Source organism: Bubalus kerabau, chromosome 5 (genome assembly GCF_029407905.1).
Source record: "Bubalus kerabau isolate K-KA32 ecotype Philippines breed swamp buffalo chromosome 5, PCC_UOA_SB_1v2, whole genome shotgun sequence".
Classification (NCBI taxonomy): domain Eukaryota; kingdom Metazoa; phylum Chordata; class Mammalia; order Artiodactyla; family Bovidae; genus Bubalus; species Bubalus kerabau.
Genome location: NC_073628.1, coordinates 93,287,385 through 93,305,265, shown reverse-complemented (window position 1 = coordinate 93,305,265; position 17,881 = coordinate 93,287,385). Strand labels below are relative to the sequence as shown.

Sequence of the window (17,881 nt, the reverse complement as noted above, 5' to 3'; positions counted from 1 at the left end):
AAGTTAAAAAACACTTACTCCTTGGAAGGAAAAATATGACCAACCTAGACAGCATATTAAAAGCAGAGACATTACTTTGTCAACAAAGGTCCATCTAGTCAAGGCTATGGTTTTTCCAGTAGTCATATATGGATGTGATAGTTGGACTACAAAGAAAGCTGAGCACCGAAGAATTGATGCTTTTGAACTGTGGTGTTGGAGAAGTCTCTTGAGAGTCCCCTGTACTGCAAGGAGATCCAACCAGTCCATCCTAAAGGAGATCAGTCCTCGGTGTTCATTGGAAGGGCTGATGTTGAAGGTCAAACTCCAATACTTTGACTACCTGATGAGAAGTGTTGACTCTTTTGAAAAGACCCTGATGCTGTGAAAGATTGAGGGAAGTGGTCAACAGAGGATGAGATGGTTGGATGGCCTCACTAACTCAATGGACATGAGTTTCGGTAAACTCCGGGACTTGGTGATGGACAGGGAGGCCTGGTGTGCTGCGGTTCATGGGGTTGCAGAGTTGGACACGACTGACTGACTGAGCTTAACTTAGAAGTTCAAGTTACTCCAGTCTGGATAGACTATTTTAGACAGTCATTTCTGAAGGATGCTGCTGCTGCTGCTGCTAAGTCACTTCAGTCGTGTCTGACTCTGTGCCACCCCATAGATGGCAGCCCACTAGGCTCCTCTGTTCCTGGGATTCTCCAGGCAAGAATACTGGAGTGGGTTGCCATTTCCGTCTCCAGGAGATCTTCCCAGGCTCCTCTGTCCATGGGATTTTCCAGGCACGAATACTGGAGTGGGTTGCCATTTCCTTCTCCAATGCATGAAAGTGAAAAGTGAAAGTGAAGTCGCTCAGTCGTGCCTGACTCTTAGTGACCCCATGGACTGCAGCCTACCAGGCCCCTCCATTCATGGGATTTTCCAGGCAAGAGTACTGGAGTGGGGTGCCATTGCCTTCACCGTCCTGAAGGATAGTTATTTTTAATAGAATTTATCTAATGGCTCATACCTTATTTACCTTTTTTTTTTAGAAGTTTCTTCACTCAAGGTAATTTCTTTGCTGACAAACTTGTAACAGATATAATATTTAACTTATATTAAACCTAGATACAATGAAAATATTCTGCTTAATGTTAATTACTCTTAGACATGCCTACATTATTTAGATCAACAAGCAAATATTAATATCAGGTATTTAGTACTGGATATTTCCCAGTTCATGTGAATGTGAAATTCATTCAGGTTACTTTCTCTTGTATTTAGAATTATTAGATATGTGCTTCCCTTTTTTTTTTAAGGCCTATTAGATTAGAACTCATTTACAAACTGATCTCAGCAATTAGCAATATTATCAAAAAAATAAAGACATACACTGAGACATATATACATCCAAACAGACTCAAGAGATCCTATAGCTTTGTTTTCCAAACTTAGTTATGAATAAAAAAAATGGTTGGAGTAAGATTTTAAAAGGCTTTGTTGCCCTTTTTGTTCCTTTTGGTTTCAGGAATTAAATATGGTCTAGATAAGTAGTCCAGAAAGCTCTGGTCTAAAAGTATCAGTTCAGTTCAGTTCAGTTCAGCCGCTCAGTCGTGTCTGACTCTTTGTGGCCCCATAAATTGCAGCATGCCAGGCTTCCCTGTCCATCACCAACTCCCTGAATTCATTGAGACTCACGTCCATCGAGTCAGTGATGCCATCCAGCCATCTCATCCTCTGTCGTCCCCTTCTCCTCCTGCCCCCAATCCCTCCCAGCATCAGAGTCTTTTCCAATGAGTCAACTCTTTGCATGAGGTGGCCAAAGTACTGGAGTTTCAGCTTCAACATCTGTCTTTATAAAGAACAACCAGGACTAATCTCCTTTAGAATGGACTGGTGGATCTCCTTGCAGTCCAAGGGATTCTCAAGTGTCTTCTCCAACACCACAGTTCAAAAGCATCAGTTCTTTGGCGCTCAGCTTTCTTTATAGACCAACTCTCACATCCATACATGACCACTGGAAAAACCATAGCCTTGACTAGACAAACCTTTGTTGGCAAAGTAATATCTCTGCTTTTAAATATGCTATCTAGGTTGGTAATAACTTTCCTTCCAGGGAGTAAGCGTCTTTTAATTTCATAGCTGGAATCACCAACTGCACTGATTTTGAAGCCCCCCCAAATCCACTGTTTTCCCATCTATTTCCCATGACATGATGGGACTGGATGAGATGATCTTAGTTTTCTGAATGTTGAGCTTTAAGTCAACTTTTTCCTTCCCCTCTTTCACTTTCATCAAGAGGTTTTTTAGTTGCTCTTCACTTTCTGCCATAAGGGTGGGGTCATCTGCATATCTGAGGTTATTGATATTTCTCCCGGCAATCTTGATTCCAGCTTGTGCTTCATCAAGCCCAGCATTTCTCATGATGTACTCTGTATATAAGTTAAATAAGCAGGGTGACAATATACAGCCTTGACGTACTCTTTTTCCTATTTGGAACCAGTCTGTTGTCCCATGTCCAGTTCTAACTGTTTCTTCCTGACCTGCATACAGGTTTCTCAAGAGGCAGATCAGGTGGTCTGCTATTCCCATCTCCTTCAGAATTTTCCACAGTTTATTGTGATCCACACAGTCAAAGGCTTTGGCATAGTCAATAAAGCAGAAATAGATGTTTTTCTGGAGGTTTCTTGCTTTTTTGATGATCCAGCAGATGTTGGCAATTCGATCTCTGGTTCCTCTGCCTTTTCTAAAACCAGCTTGAACATCTGGAAGTACACAGTTCACGTATTGTTGAAGCCTGGCTTGGAGAATTTTGAGCATTACTTTACTAGCGTGTGAGATGAATGCAATTGTGTGTAGTTTGAGCATTCTTTGACATTGCCTTTCTTATGGATTGGAATGAAAAGTGACCTTTTCCAGTCCTGTGGCCACTGCTGAGTTTTCCAAATTTGCTGGCATATTGAGTGCAGCATTTTTGCAACATCATTTTTTAGGATTTGAAATAACTCAACTGGAATGCCATCACCTCCACTAGCTTTGTTTGTAGTGATGCTTTCTAAGGCCCACTTTCCTTCATATTCTAGGATGTCTGGCTCTAGGTGAGTGATCACAGCATCGTGATCATCTGGATTGTGAAGATCTTTTTTGTACAGTTCGTCAGTGTATTCTTGCCACCTCTTCTTAATATCTTCTGCTTCTGTTAAGGCCATAGCATTTCTGTCCTTTATCGAGTGCATCTTTGCATGAAATGTTCCCTTGGTATCTCTAATTTTCTTGAAGAGATCTCTAGTCTTTCCCATATTGTTGTTTTTCTCTATTTCTTTGCATTGATCACTGAGGGAGGCTTTCTTATCTCTCCTTGCTATTCTTAAGAACTCTACATTCAAATGGGTATATCTTTCCTTTTCTCTTCTTTTCACAGCTATTTGTAAGGCCTCCTCAGATGGCCATTTTGCTTTTTTGCATTTCTTTTCCATGGGGATGGTCTTGATCCCTGTCTCCTGTACAGTGTCATGTACCTCCATCCATAGTTCACCAGGCACTCTATCTATCAGATCTAGTCCCTTAAATCTACTTATCACTTCCACTGTATAATCGTTAGGCGTTTGGTTTATGTTGTACCTGAATGGTCTAGTGTTTTCCCCTACTTTCTTCAATTTAAGTCTGAATTTGGCAATAAGGAGTTCATGATCTGAGCCACAGTCAGCTCCCGGTCTTTTTTGCTGACTGTATAGAGCTTCTCCATCTTTGGCTGCAAAGAATATAATCAATCTGATTTCGGTGTTGACCATCTGGTGATGTCCATGTGTAGAGTCTTCTCTTGTGTTGTTGGAAGAGGGTGTTTGCTATGACCAGTGCGTTCTCTTGGCAAAACTCTATTAGCCTTTGACTTGCTTCATTCTGTACTCCAAGGCCAAATTTGCCTTTTACTCCAAAAAGTCAATATATAAGGTTTTGATGAAGGGGGAGTTTAATACCATGAAGCACTCAATTTGCAGAAGTTTTTTTGTTAGTCATGCGGGTCTGGTGTCACCATGAAGGGATCTAGTGCTTCTCTAGATATGAGGAGATGCAAGGACTGAGATCATAAAATCTGTTCCTAAAAACATCCAACTATCTAAAGACCTGTCCTACTAGATTCCCAGGAGCACAGAGTGCCTCACTCCACCCTGAACTCCCTCAGGGATTGTTGAAAATCAGCAGCTATAGCAACATATGGTTCAATCTCCATAGTGGCAGATGGCAGATGCCTTTGTTGTTCAGCCATTAGTAATGCTCCTGGTAAGTGCCAATTTATAGTTTACAAAATATACTTTGAGGAAGTGGTTGGAAACTTATGGAAATGCAAAGGCAAGCAGATGGGTATCTGTTTCCTTGTGGCAAATTTTAAAAAAAATTGCAGAGAAATTTTAGAAATCAATGCTAATGCTTAGAGAGAATAGTCTTAAAAATATATTTCTTCATTTAGTAAACACTTAAGTGTTTGAAATCCTGTAATAGCCTCTGATTGTATGGATTCTGCTTGTTTTAAACTTTTCTGAAGTTGTTAGAGAATATTTAGCTGTTGCAGTTATTTTTTGATTTTTAGTAAACATATCTGTAAAGTGATGAGCATTTTATGAGCAAGGAATGACCAAAAATACTCTCTAATTCCAAGATGTTATATAATGATTTATGCTATTAATATTGCATGCATATGAGGCCTTATTGATTTATACCCTCAGTATTTCTTGAAGAATACTGTGAATTACCAGGCTCATTTATTGTTATATATGTCATGTATTGAGTCACACAGAGTCGAACACGATGGATGCGACTTAGCAGTAGCAGGAGCACGTTTGTTTTAGCCACTGTTGACCCAGAGAATTCCTATTACTTGGAGATTTTCCTCAATTTTTACTTCTCTTCAATTAAAAAGTCATTTTGAGGGTTACTTTTGGCCTTAATTATACTCCCTAATGGAATACTTGGGGTGACGGCTGAGAGGAGCTACCCCCCGCCCGAGGCCAGGGGAGGTGGCCGAGAGGAGCAACCACATGTCCAAGGATCTGTGGCCGCACGGGCGCAGGAGGGCCAAGAGGAGCTACTCCACATTCAAGGTCAGGAGGGGCGGCTGTGAGGAGATACCCCTCGTCCAAGGTAGGAAGCAGCGGCTGTGCTTTGCTGGAGCAGCCGTGAAGAGATACCCCAAGTCCAAGGTAAGAGAAACCGAAGTAAGGCAGTAGGTGTTGCAAGAGGGCATCAGAGGGCAGAAACATTGAAACCATAATCAAAGAAAACTAGCCAATCTGGTCACACGGACCACAGCCTTGTCTAACTCAATGAAACTAAGCCATGCCATGTGGGGCCACCCAAGATGGATGGGTCATGGTGGAGAGATTTGAAAGAATGTGGTTCAGTGGATAAAGGAGTGGCAAACCACTTCAGTATTCTTGCCTTGAGAACTCCATGAAAAGAATGAAAAGGCAAATGATAGGATACTGAAAGAGGAACTTGCCAGGTCAGTAGGTGCCTAGTATGGTACTGGAGATCAGTGGAGAAATAATTCTAGAAAGAATGAAGGGACGGAGTCAAAGCAAAAACAATACCCAATTGTGGATGTGACTGGTGATAGAAGCAAGGTCCGATGCTGTAAAGAGCAATATTGCCTAGGGACCGGGAATGTCAGGTCCATGAATTAAGGCAAATTGGAAGTGGTCAAACAGGAGATGGCAAGAGTAAACATCGACATTCTAGGAATCAGCGAACCAAAATGGACTGGAGTGGGTGAATTTAACTCAGATGACCATTATATCTACTACTGTGGGCAGGAATCCCTTAGAAGAATTGGAGCAGCCATCATGGTCCAACAAAAGAGTCCAAAATGCAGTACTTGGATGCAATCTCAAAAATGACAGAATGATCCCTGTTCGTTTCCAAGGCAAACCATTCAATATCACAGTAATCCAAGTCTATGCCCCAACCAGTAATGCTGAAGAAGCTGAAGTTGAATGGTTCTATGAAGACCTACAAGACCTTTTAGAACTAACACCCAAAAAAGAGGTCCTTTTCATTATAGGGGACTGGAATGCAAAAGTAGGAAGTCAAGAAACACCTGGAGTAACAGGCAAATTTGGCCTTGGAGTACAGAATGAAGCAGGGCAAAGGCTAATAGAGTTTTGCCAAGAGAATGCACTGGTCATAGCAAACACCCTCTTCCAAAAACACAAGAGAAGACTCTATACATGGACATCACCAGATGGTCAACACCGAAATCAGATTGATTATATTCTTTGCAGCCAAAGATGGAGAAGCTCTATACAGTCAGCAAAAAAGACCGGGAGCTGACTGTGGCTCAGATCATGAACTCCTTATTGCCAAATTCAGACTTAAGTTGAAGAAAATAGGGAAAACCACTAGACCATTCAGGTACGACCTAAATCAAACCCCTAAAGATTATACAGTGGAAGTGAGAAGTAGATTTAAGGGACTAGATCTGATAGATAGAGTGCTTGATGAACTATGCATGGAGGTACATGACACTGTACAGGAGTCAGGGATCAAGACCATCCCCATGGAAAAGAAATGCAAAAAAGCAAAATGGCTGTCTTAGGAGGGCTTACAAATATTGTGAAAAGAAGAGAAGCCAAAGGCAAAGGAGAAAATAAGAGATATAAGCATCTGAATGCAGAGTTCCAAAGAATAGCAAGGAGAGATAAGAAAGCCTCCCTCAGTGATCAGTGTAAAGAAATAGAGGAAATCAACAGAATGGGAAAGAGTAGAGACCTCTTCAAGAAAATTAGAGATACCAAGGGAACAATTTATGAAAAAATGGGCTCGATAAAGGACAGAAATGATATGGCCCTAAAAGAAGCAGAAGATATTAAGAAGTGGTGGCAAGAATACTCAGCAAAACATGAACCGTGAAGTTTCAGATGTTCAAGCTGGTTTTAGAAAAGGCAGAGGAACCAGAGATCAAATTGCCAACATCCACTGGATCATCGAAAAAGCAAGAGAGTTCCAGAAAAACATATATTTCTGCCTATTGAAGATGCCAACCAATGCCTTTGACTGTGTGGATCACAACAAACTGTGGAAAATTCTGAAAGAGATGGGAATACCAGATCATCTGACCTGCCTATTTAGAAACCTATATGCAGGTCAGGAAGAAACAGTTAGAACTGGACATGGAACAACAGACTGGTTCCAAATAGGAAAAGGAGTACATCAAGGCTGTATATTGTCATGATGCTTATTTAACTTCTATGCAGAGTACATCATGAGAAACGCTGGGCTGGAAGAAGCAGAAGCTAGAATCAAGATTGCCAGGAGAAATATCAATAACCTCAGATATGCAGATGACACCACCCTTATGGCAGAAAGTGAAGAGGAACTAAAAAGCATCTGCTTGCAATACGGGAGACCCGAGTTCGATCTCTGGGTCAGGAAGATCCCCTGGAGAAGGAAATGGCAACCCACTCCAGTATTCTTGCCTGGGAAATTCCATGGATGGAGGAGCCTGGTGGGCTACGGTCCATGGGGTCGCAAAGAGTTGGACACGACTGAGCGACTTCACTTTCACTTTCAACATTTGTATAAGGCCCACTGTTGTTATGTCTATTTTTGTGGGGAAGAGTTGAGGGTGGCCGAGGTTGAATGGTTATGAACTGGTTTGGCTTGCTTTGTTTTGTAGAAATCTAGGTAGGTATATGAAGAAGGCAATGGCACCCCACTCCAGTACTCTTGCCTGGAAAATCCCATGGGTGGAGGAGCCTGGTAGGCTGCAGTCCATGGGGTCGCTAAGAGTCAGACACGACTGAGGGACTTCACTTTCACTTTTCACTTTCGTGCATTGGAGAAGGAAATGGCAACCCACTCCAGTGTTCTTGCCTGGAGAATCCCAGGGACGGGGGAGCCTGGTGGGCTGCCGTCTATGGGGTCGCATAGAGTTGGACACGACTGAAGCGACGCAGCAGCAGCAGCAGCAGCAGCAGCAGCAGCAGCAGGTAGGTGTATTAGCTTCCTACTGCTGCTTTAGCAAATTACCACAAATTAGTGCCTTAAAACAGTACCAGTTTATTTTCTTATAGTTTTGGGACTCAGATGCCCAAAATGGGTTTCACTGGGCTGAAACAAAGTTGCTGGCAGTATTGTGTTCACTCTGGAGGCACTAGGGGAGGATCCATTTCCTTGCCCTTTTCAGCTTCTAGAGTTGTATTCCTTTAATTCCTTGCCTCATGGCTCCTATCTCCCACTTCAAAGCTGGCATCACTGCATCTTCAAAAATCTTTCCTAACTTCCATCTTCCTCTTATAAAAAGCCTTGCAATTACATGGGGCCAGTCCAGATAATCCAGAAATCATTTCCCCATCTCGAGATCATGTCATTTAATCATGTCTGTAAATTTTCTTTTGCTATGTAAAGTATCATACTCGTAGATTCTGGGGATTAGGAATTGGTTATCTTTAAAGAGGTTATTGTTCAGCCTACCACAGTAGGTATCCTGTTAGCTTAGAAGGTGGGAAAGAAAATTTTCTGTGATTTGGAAAAGTTAGGTCTGGGACATCTGGATGATATGAAATAATATGGGTTAAAAGGTAAATTGGAATCATCTATTCTGTCATCATTTCTAATATGAAGTAGCACTCATAATTATCTGAAAATTTTTATTGAAGCATGAGAGCAATATGTCACTTTAGCATTTTATTCATTTGGCAAGTATTCATTGAGCATATATTAGGTGCCAGACTATGAGTTCCAGAGTACTTAACCACGTGTAACATTTCCTTTCAGGAAATTTCAGATTTGTAGGGCAGAGAGAGAAGGACATTAGTAATTTCACTACAGTGTGATGAATTTAATAATAGGTATTCAGAGCATTAAGGCAAAACATAGGAACAACATCCAACTATCTGATCAAAGAGGATTGGAAATGCATCTCAGATATATCAGTCAGGGTTCAATCAGAGAGGCAGAACCAGAGGTTTGACTGTAAGAAGCTGTGGAAGCAGGTGAAGAAATCTCTGCAAGGTTGTTGTGTTCACATCTGATGTTGGAGCTTGAAGTCTGCAGGACAGGCAACTGGGAAGGGAAGGTAGGTGTAAAGTGGAGAGCAGGGGTAAGGTAGAACCCACAAGCTGGGGACTGTGTCAGTCTCTTGCTGCCTCCGACACTGAGGATGTTGATGATGTAGTTGTCCTGCAGGATAAGTTGGTGTCTTTTGTAAACATTACTCAATCCACTTGGCCCAGAAGTGACAGAAGCTGGAGGAAGACCCAAGGGAAAGTACAGTGGCTGCTGCCCCACACCAGCAAGGTAAGCTGGCAGAGAGATGAAAATGTGTGTGAACTGCAAGTTGACCCATCCCAAAGCCACAACACTGGAAGTGATGGAGGAAAAGGGGCTTTCATCTAACTATAAGTAGATGTCCCTGTGGCTGGGATGGTTTATATTAGGATGTGACACAGGTGGGAGGAAGGTAAGGTGAGATGAGTGAAAGATGAACCTGAAGCCTTAAGTCAGGCAAGATCACTGCAGATCAACATCTATATATCAACCTTCTTATAAACCAGAATAAAATGTTAAACAGGATCCTGATGGCAATGGGGACCACTAATTATGTTGATTATGCAGTTTTCATTTCAAAAAGTTTAAAGCCATTAGCAGAGCACACTCTTCCCCTCAGGTTTCAACTCTCCTTATTCTTCTCTCCTTAACCATCTGTATCCACAACAAACTCTCCAGCTTCCCCCAACACTCTTCTTGCCTCAATATCTCTATCTGGAATAGTTTGTCTGCTCTCAATCTTCTTCCCCTGCAATGCTATTTCTTTCTTTGTAAATACTGCACAAGGAGATCAAACCAATCAATTCTGAAGGAAATTAACATTGAATATTCATTGGAAGGACTGATGCTTAAGCTCCAATACTTTGGCCACCTGATGGGAAGAGCTGACACACTGGAAAAGACTTGATGCTGGGAAAGATTGAAGGCAAAAGGAAAAGGGGGCAGCGGAAGATGAGATGGTTAGATAGTATCACTGACTCAATGGACATGAATTTGAACAAACTTTGGGAAATAGTGAAATACAGAGGAGTCTGGCATGCTGTAGTCTATGGGGTCACAGAGTCGGACATGACTTAGGAACTGAACAACAACAGGCAGCATTCAGTGCAGGATGGAAATAACAATACCATGTGTCTTCCTGAGGATGGAACCTTGTTGACATCATCCAAATATTCCCACACAGTGTCTGGCACTTGGAAGATGTTCAGTAGGTAAGTATTGACCACATCAAGCTCCAAGAGTTTCTCATCAAACACTTTGCTTATATGTTTTTTCAGTTTTATTAGTGGTTTTGATGAAGTAAGGCTTTTTAATCACTGTCAGACAGAGAGAGGCTGGACATTTCTACATTTGAGTTAGAGGATCAAGAAGAGACTATAAAAGTTTCTTGCATCCTTCACAAAAGCATCTAAAAAGGACTCCAGTTATCAAGGGAGAAAGGAAATCACTTCTCTTACGAGGAGTACTCCAAGGCACTGGGGAACCTTGAATTCTTTACCGATGCACCTTCATTCTTTACCAATACATCTTCATAATTATCTTTTGTGATGGCTTCTTTATCACTCCTGATTTCTTTAATCCCCATAGGACTGCCTGTCAGGTCCTTGGGCGGGTTATAATTATAAAGAAGCTTCAATTTTTTTAAGTAGATGAAGTTAAACAGTCTTTGGAAGCTTTGTTTAATATTTGAGGTGGTCAATTTATACGCTATTTCCATAAAAATTTTGTATGTTTTTTCTGCCAACTCTCTGATCACAGGATCTTCATCCCTAATCACTCGGTCAATAGCTGTAACAGTAGAAAGGCCATTAATTCAAAGCATTGCTTTCATAGTCTGAGAAGCTCTCAGACTCAAAAAAGTCTCACCACCTTTCACAGGAGCCCCGCTGCCCTAATTTTTGTTACTTAGACAAATAGAATCCAGGAAGTTTTTGTCTTCTGTCCTCACTGGACCTCATTATGTGCTGAGGGCATATTATGTGTTGAGCATTCTGCTAGACAGCATAAACATATATTCATGAATAGGCTCAATATTGCTCCGAATAATGAAAAAAGTAGAATGTCTAAATGTTCATCAGCAGGAAAGGACTTAAAGTTATTAATGGAATATCATAAAGCCAAGTAGGACATACATGTTAACATGATGATATAGACTCATGTTTCTTAGCATGAAAAGATGTTTATGACATGAGTAAGTGAAAAAATTATAAAACAGTTATGATAGTTTAAAAAATAAATACACAATAGTTTATATTCTTTAAAAATACCTGCAATTAAATATATACCAAAATGCAAATATCATTATATCCAGATACTGAGCTTGTGGGAAGTTATTATTTTCTTTCTTAATAAAAAGAAATAGAGAAGGAAAAACAGATAGATCCAGAAATGAGAGAAAAAGGAGAAGGAGCAGGAGGAGGAGGAAGAGAGCAAACAAAAATATCTGAGCAACATGGAGAGAATGCTTAGAATTTAGCTGCTGCTGCTGCTAAGTCGCTTCAGTCGTGTCCGACTCTGTGCGACCCCATAGATGGCAGCCCACCAGGCTTCCCTGTCCCTGGGATTCTCCAGGCAGCAAGCAGTCAATAAATATGAGTGAATGAAAAAATGAAAAAGGAAGAAAATGATGTGTCAGTGTAGGTTCATCAATTGTAACAAATATACCACTCTGCTGGGAGATGTTGGTAACAGGAGGAGGCTGTGCATGTGTGGGGGCAGGAGGTATACAGGAAATATCTAGTTTCTACTAATCTAAAATGTCTCTTCAATACAAAGTCTGTTACCAAAAGAAGGAAGGAAGGCAGCCACCTTATTTTCTGCTGCAACCTGTTTGAAATTCTGATCCCTAAGGGGAAATAGGCAGAGGCCGAGAGAGGTCCAAACATTTTGATAGAATAAGTATTGAAAAGTGAAAGTGAAAATCGCTCAGTCGTATCCGAGTCTTTGCAACCTTATAGTCCATAACACAAATGTAACACAAATTACAACATATGAGTGATAGTTGCTCCGTCCTGTCCAACTCTTTGCAATCCATGAACTGTCACCTGCCAGGCTCCTTTGTCCATGGAATTCTCCAGGCCAGAATACTGGAGTGGGTAGCCTTTCCCTTCTCCAGGGGATCTTAAAAACCCAGATTGAATCCAGGTCTCCCACATTGCAGGTGGATTCTTTACCATCTGAGCTTCCAGGGAAGCCCAAGAATACTGGAGTGGGTAGCCTATCCCTTCTCCAGTGGATCTTTCCGACCCAGGAATAGAACTGGGGTCTCCTGCATTGCAGGCGGATTCTTTACCAAATGAGCTATCAGGGAAGCCCAAGTCATTCAGTCATGTCTGACTCTGTGACCTCATGGACTATACAGTTCATGGAATTCTCCAGGCCAGAATACTGGAGTGGGTAGCCTTTCCCTTCTCCAGGGGGTCTTCCCAAACCAGGGATCAAACCAGGGTCTCTTGTATAGCAGGTGGATTCTTTACCAAGTGAGCTATCAGAGAAGCTCTTCTGATGTAAGTACATATTGCTATCTCCTAAAATGTAAATTCTCTAAGGGAAGGGACTTTGCTTTGTCTGCTGCTGTATGTCCTGCTCTTAGAATAGTGCTGTCATATAGTAGATGCCAGATAAATATTTGTTGAATGAATTAATGAGTGATTGAATTCTTAACTCTCTGTAGTTCCTAAGGATTCTAAGATGATAGCTTGGTCTTAGATAATGAGAGGGGTAGATGGAGAGATTGAAGCAGAGAAAGATAGAGGGAAAGAATAAAAAGTAAAAAAAGATGCCCCTTATCCCAGTCCTTCTACTGATTTCCCCTTAACCACCTAACTACCTCTATAGCACTTTCCCATCCCTGGCATCACTATAGAGCTCAGATATAAATGGAATCACAAATAGGGAAGTTATTTAGGCCTATATATAAAGATTTCATTATAATTTCAACACTTACCCTCAAGCATGACATCAATTTCATCTCTGAGCAGTAAATGGCCACCCAATTTTGCCAAGTACCCTATGCACAAATTAAAATTAAAGTTACCCCAAAATACATTATGAAAATACATTATCTGATAGTATCTACCTTCAGTGCTTTCTTCAAAGCAAAACATCTCTAGATTATTCTTGAATAATTAGTGATTTCAAATAATTAATAAATCTTTATTGAGATATATGTGTATAAATGTGCACAAATCACATTTGTACACCGTAATATATGACCAGAGTGAATACTTCTAGCTATCACCTAGGCCTTTAAATAGAATATTACCATTATCCTAGGAGCCTCCTTTATGCCCTTCCCAATTTCCTCCTTCACCTTTCAGAATACATTCTTTTGCTCAACACTACATTGTGAGATTCATCCTGTTTTTAAACATAGCAATAGTTCATTCATTTCCATTGCTACATGACAGAGGTTAGCAATGTTCTCTCGAAACAGAGCCATGCTTATTAGCTTATTTGCTTATGGATCATCTTCAGCTTTTCTCACCCTACAAACAGCAGAGTTGAGTGGTTGCCACAGAGCCTGGTATTCAAAGCCTGAAATATTTCCTATCTGGTTCTTCACAGAAAGAGTTTTCTGAATGCTTTTTGTATGATATGCCATCTTATTAATGCATCACTTTTTAGCCATTGTGCTTATGATGGACAGTGTGTTGTTTTTAATTTGAGGCTATTATGAATAGTGATGTTATTGTGGGCATTCTTGTACATGAACTTTGGTGTAGATTTATATGCATTACTGTTTGGTGTATAGCTAGGAGTGGACTTACTAGCTAATAAGTATGTTTATGGTCACCTTTAATCATTACTGCAGAAGAGCTGCCAAGGTGATTGTACCAATTTTCACTCCTACCAGCATTGTATGAACATTTCTACTGCTCTCCATCCTTTCTAACACTTGATAATTGTTAGTCAATCTTTCAGTCAATCTCATGGGTTTGGTGGTATTATTATATTGGATATACAAATTGGATATATAATTTTATATATGTTGAATATATAATTAGATATATAATTTGGTATATTGGATATACGGTTGTATATTTCTTTTGCAAAGCATCTGTTTCGTATGTCTCTTGCCTGTTTTTCTATTGAGTTGTTTTAAAATTATTTATTTTGGGGCATTTTAAATTCTGATTACTAGCCTTTTAAAAATATTACACCTATTACAACTATTTTCTCCTACCCCAGGGCAAAACTTCAGGGCAAAACTTTTCCATTTGTACTTTTCTTTTTGATAAGCAGAATTATTTATTTTTTGGCTGTGCTGGATCTTTGCTGCTCTGCAGGGGTTTTTCTCTAGTTATGGCTAGTGGGGGCAACTCGTGGTGGCTTCTCTTGTTGTGGATCACAAGCTCTAGAGCACAGGGTCCACAGCTGTGGCACACTGGCTTAGTTGTCCTGAGGCATGTGGTATCTTTCCAGACCAGGGATCAAACCTGTGACCCTTGCACTGGCAGGTGGGATTCTTAACTGCTGGTCCACCAGAGAAGTCCTCTAATTTTATTGCAGTCCAATTTACAATTAGTGAATTTGGGGGTCCTGATAGGAAATTTTTGCTGTCTCAAGGTCATAAAGATATTCTCCCATATTTACTTTTGGAAACTTTATTGTTTTACCCTTTTACATTTATGTATTTCAAATTCAACTGAAATTATATGGCATAAAATACAGGTTGATTAATTACCTATGTAATTAATCTAGCACTATTAAGAGAGAAAAAAAAGTCCTCTCCTTATTGCTTTGTAGGATCATTTATATCAAAAATTATGTGAGGGTCAGTGTCTTAACTCCATTCTATCATTGTGCCATTTCTATATTACCTTAATATATGATGGGTCTTGATATCTGATAGTATAAATTCTTCAACTTTGTGGGTTTTTTTTCAAATTTTCTTGGCTATTCTCAAACCCTTAAATTTTCATGTAAAAATTAGAATCAACTTCTCATATTTCATATACATACACACCCAAAACTCCTGGTGAAAATTTTTTTGGGGTTGTATCAAATATACCGATCAAGTTGAGGAGAACTGACCATGTTACAATAAAAATCTTCTCAGAATTTTCTAGTTTTGTTTTGTTTTCTGTGTGTGTGTATGTATGTTTATGATTCAGTCTTGTACCTCTTTCCTTAGTTTTATTTTGGGATATTTGATAAGTTTTGGTGTAATGTATTAGGCATTAAAAGATTAATTTTCTAGTATTTATTTTTTTATTTTTTTTTATTTAATTTAATTTTATTTTTTAAACTTTACATAATTGTATTAGTTTTGCCAAATATCAAAATGAATCCGCCACAGGTATACATGTGTTCCCCATCCTGAACCCTCCTCCCTCCTCCCTCCCCACACCATCCCTCTGGGTCGTCCCAGTGCACCAGCCCCAAGCATCCAGTATCGTGCATCGAACCTGGACTGGCAACTCGTTTCATACATGATATTTTACATGTTTCAATGCCATTCTCCCAAATCTTCCCACCCTCTCCCTCTCTCTCAGAGTCCAAAAGACTGTTCTATACATCAGTGTCTCTTTTGCTGTCTCGTACACAGGGTTATTGTTACCATCTTTCTAAATTCCATATATATGCGTTAGTATACTGTATTGGTGTTTTTTTTCTGGCTTACTTCACTCTGTATAATAGGCTCCAGTTTCATCCACCTCATTAGAACTGATTCAAATGTATTCTTTTTAATGGCTGAGTAATACTCCATTGTGTATATGTACCACAGCTTTCTTATCCATTCATCTGCTGATGGACATCTAGGTTGCTTCCATGTCCTGGCTATTATAAACAGTGCTGCGATGAACATTGGGGTACACGTGTCTCTTTCCCTTCTGGTTTCCTCAGTGTGTATGCCCAGCAGTGGGATTGCTGGATCATAAGGCAGGTCTATTTCCAGTTTTTTAAGGAATCTCCACACTGTTCTCCATAGTGGCTGTACTAGTTTGCATTCCCACCAACAGTGTAAGAGGGTTCCCTTTTCTCCACACCCTCGCCAGCATTTATTACTTGTAGACTTTTGGATCGCAGCCATTCTGACTGGTGTGAAATGGTACCTCATAGTGGTTTTGATTTGCATTTCTCTGATAATGAGTGATGTTGAGCATCTTTTCCTGTGTTTGTTAGCCATCTGTATGTCTTCTTTGGAGAAATGTCTATTTAGTTCTTTGGCCCATTTTTTGATTGGGTCATTTATTTTTCTGGAGTTGAGCTGTAGGAGTTGCTTGTATATTCTCGAGATTAGTTGTTTGTCAGTTGCTTCATTTGCTATTATCTTCTCCCATTCTGAAGGCTGTCTTTTCACCTTGCTAATAGTTTCCTTTGATGTGCAGAAGCTTTTAAGGTTAATTAGGTCCCATTTGTTTATTTTTGCTTTTATTTCCAATATTCTGGGAGGTGGGTCATAGAGGATCCTGCTGTGATGTATGTCAGAGAGTGTTTTGCCTATGTTCTCCTCTAGGAGTTTTATAGTTTCTGGTCTTACGTTGAGATCTTTAATCCATTTTGAGTTTATTTTTGTGTATGGTGTTAGAAAGTGTTCTAGTTTCATTCTTTTACAAGTGGTTGACCAGATTTCCCAGCACCACTTGTTAAAGAGATTGTCTTTAATCCATTGTATATTCTTGCCTCCTTTGTCAAAGATAAGGTGTCCATATGTGCGTGGATTTATCTCTGGGCTTTCTATTTTGTTCCATTGATCTATATTTCTGTCTTTGTGCCAGTACCATACTGTCTTGATAACTGTGGCTTTGTAGTAGAGCCTGAAGTCAGGTAGGTTGATTCCTCCAGTTCCATTCTTCTTTCTCAAGATCGCTTTGGCTATTCGAGGTTTTTTGTATTTCCATACAAATTGTGAAATTATTTGTTCTAGCTCTGTGAAGAATACTGTTGGTAGCTTGATAGGGATTGCATTGAATCTATAGATTGCTTTGGGTAGTATACTCATTTTCACTATATTGATTCTTCCAATCCATGAACATGGTATATTTCTCCATCTGTTAGTGTCCTCTTTGATTTCTTTCACCAGTGTTTTATAGTTTTCTATATATAGGTCTTTAGTTTCTTTAGGTAGATATATTCCTAAGTATTTTATTCTTTCCATTGCAATGGTGAATGGAATTGTTTCCTTAATTTCTCTTTCTGTTTTCTCATTATTAGTGTATAGGAATGCAAGGGATTTCTGTGTGTTGATTTTATATCCTGCAACTTTACTATAGTCATTGATTAGTTCTAGTAATTTTCTGGTGGAGTCTTTAGGGTTTTCTATGTAGAGGATCATGTCATCTGCAAACAGTGAGAGCTTTACTTCTTCTTTTCGAATTTGGATTCCTTTTATTTCTTTTTCTGCTCTGATTGCTGTGGCCAAAACTTCCAAAACTATGTTGAATAGTAATGGTGAGAGTGGGCACCCTTGTCTTGTTCCTGACTTTAGAGGAAATGCTTTCAATTTTTCACCATTGAGGATAATGTTTGCTGTGGGTTTGTCATATATAGCTTTTATTATGTTGAGGTATGTTCCTTCTATTCCTGCTTTCTGGAGAGTTTTTATCATCAATGGATGTTGAATTTTGTCAAAGGCTTTCTCTGCATCTATTGAGATAATCATATGGTTTTTATTTTTCAATTTGTTAATGTGGTGTATTACATTGATTGATTTGCGGATATTGAAGAATCCTTGCATCCCTGGGATAAAGCCCACTTGGTCATGGTGTATGATCTTTTTAATGTGTTGTTGGATTCTGATTGCTAGAATTTTGTTAAGGATTTTTGCATCTATGTTCATCAGTGATATTGGCCTGTAGTTTTCTTTTTTTGTGGGATCTTTGTCAGGTTTTGGTATTAGGGTGATGGTGGCCTCATAGAATGA

At 39.8% G+C, this 17,881-nt stretch overlaps 1 protein-coding gene across 1 annotated transcript in view; it reads right to left on the bottom strand.

The window, feature by feature from the left end:
* Positions 1-8,898: 8,898 nt before the first annotated feature.
* The window catches only part of MROH9 (maestro heat like repeat family member 9), a 118,009-nt gene continuing 109,026 nt past the window's right edge, over positions 8,899-17,881 (bottom strand). Inside the window, exons 19-21 of the mRNA XM_055583777.1 lie at positions 12,959-13,021; positions 10,470-10,800; positions 8,899-9,325 (exon numbers count right to left, since the gene is read on the bottom strand). Of these exons, the coding sequence (XP_055439752.1) occupies positions 8,899-9,325; positions 10,470-10,800; positions 12,959-13,021 (821 nt within the window). The remainder of the gene's footprint in view (positions 9,326-10,469; positions 10,801-12,958; positions 13,022-17,881) is intronic.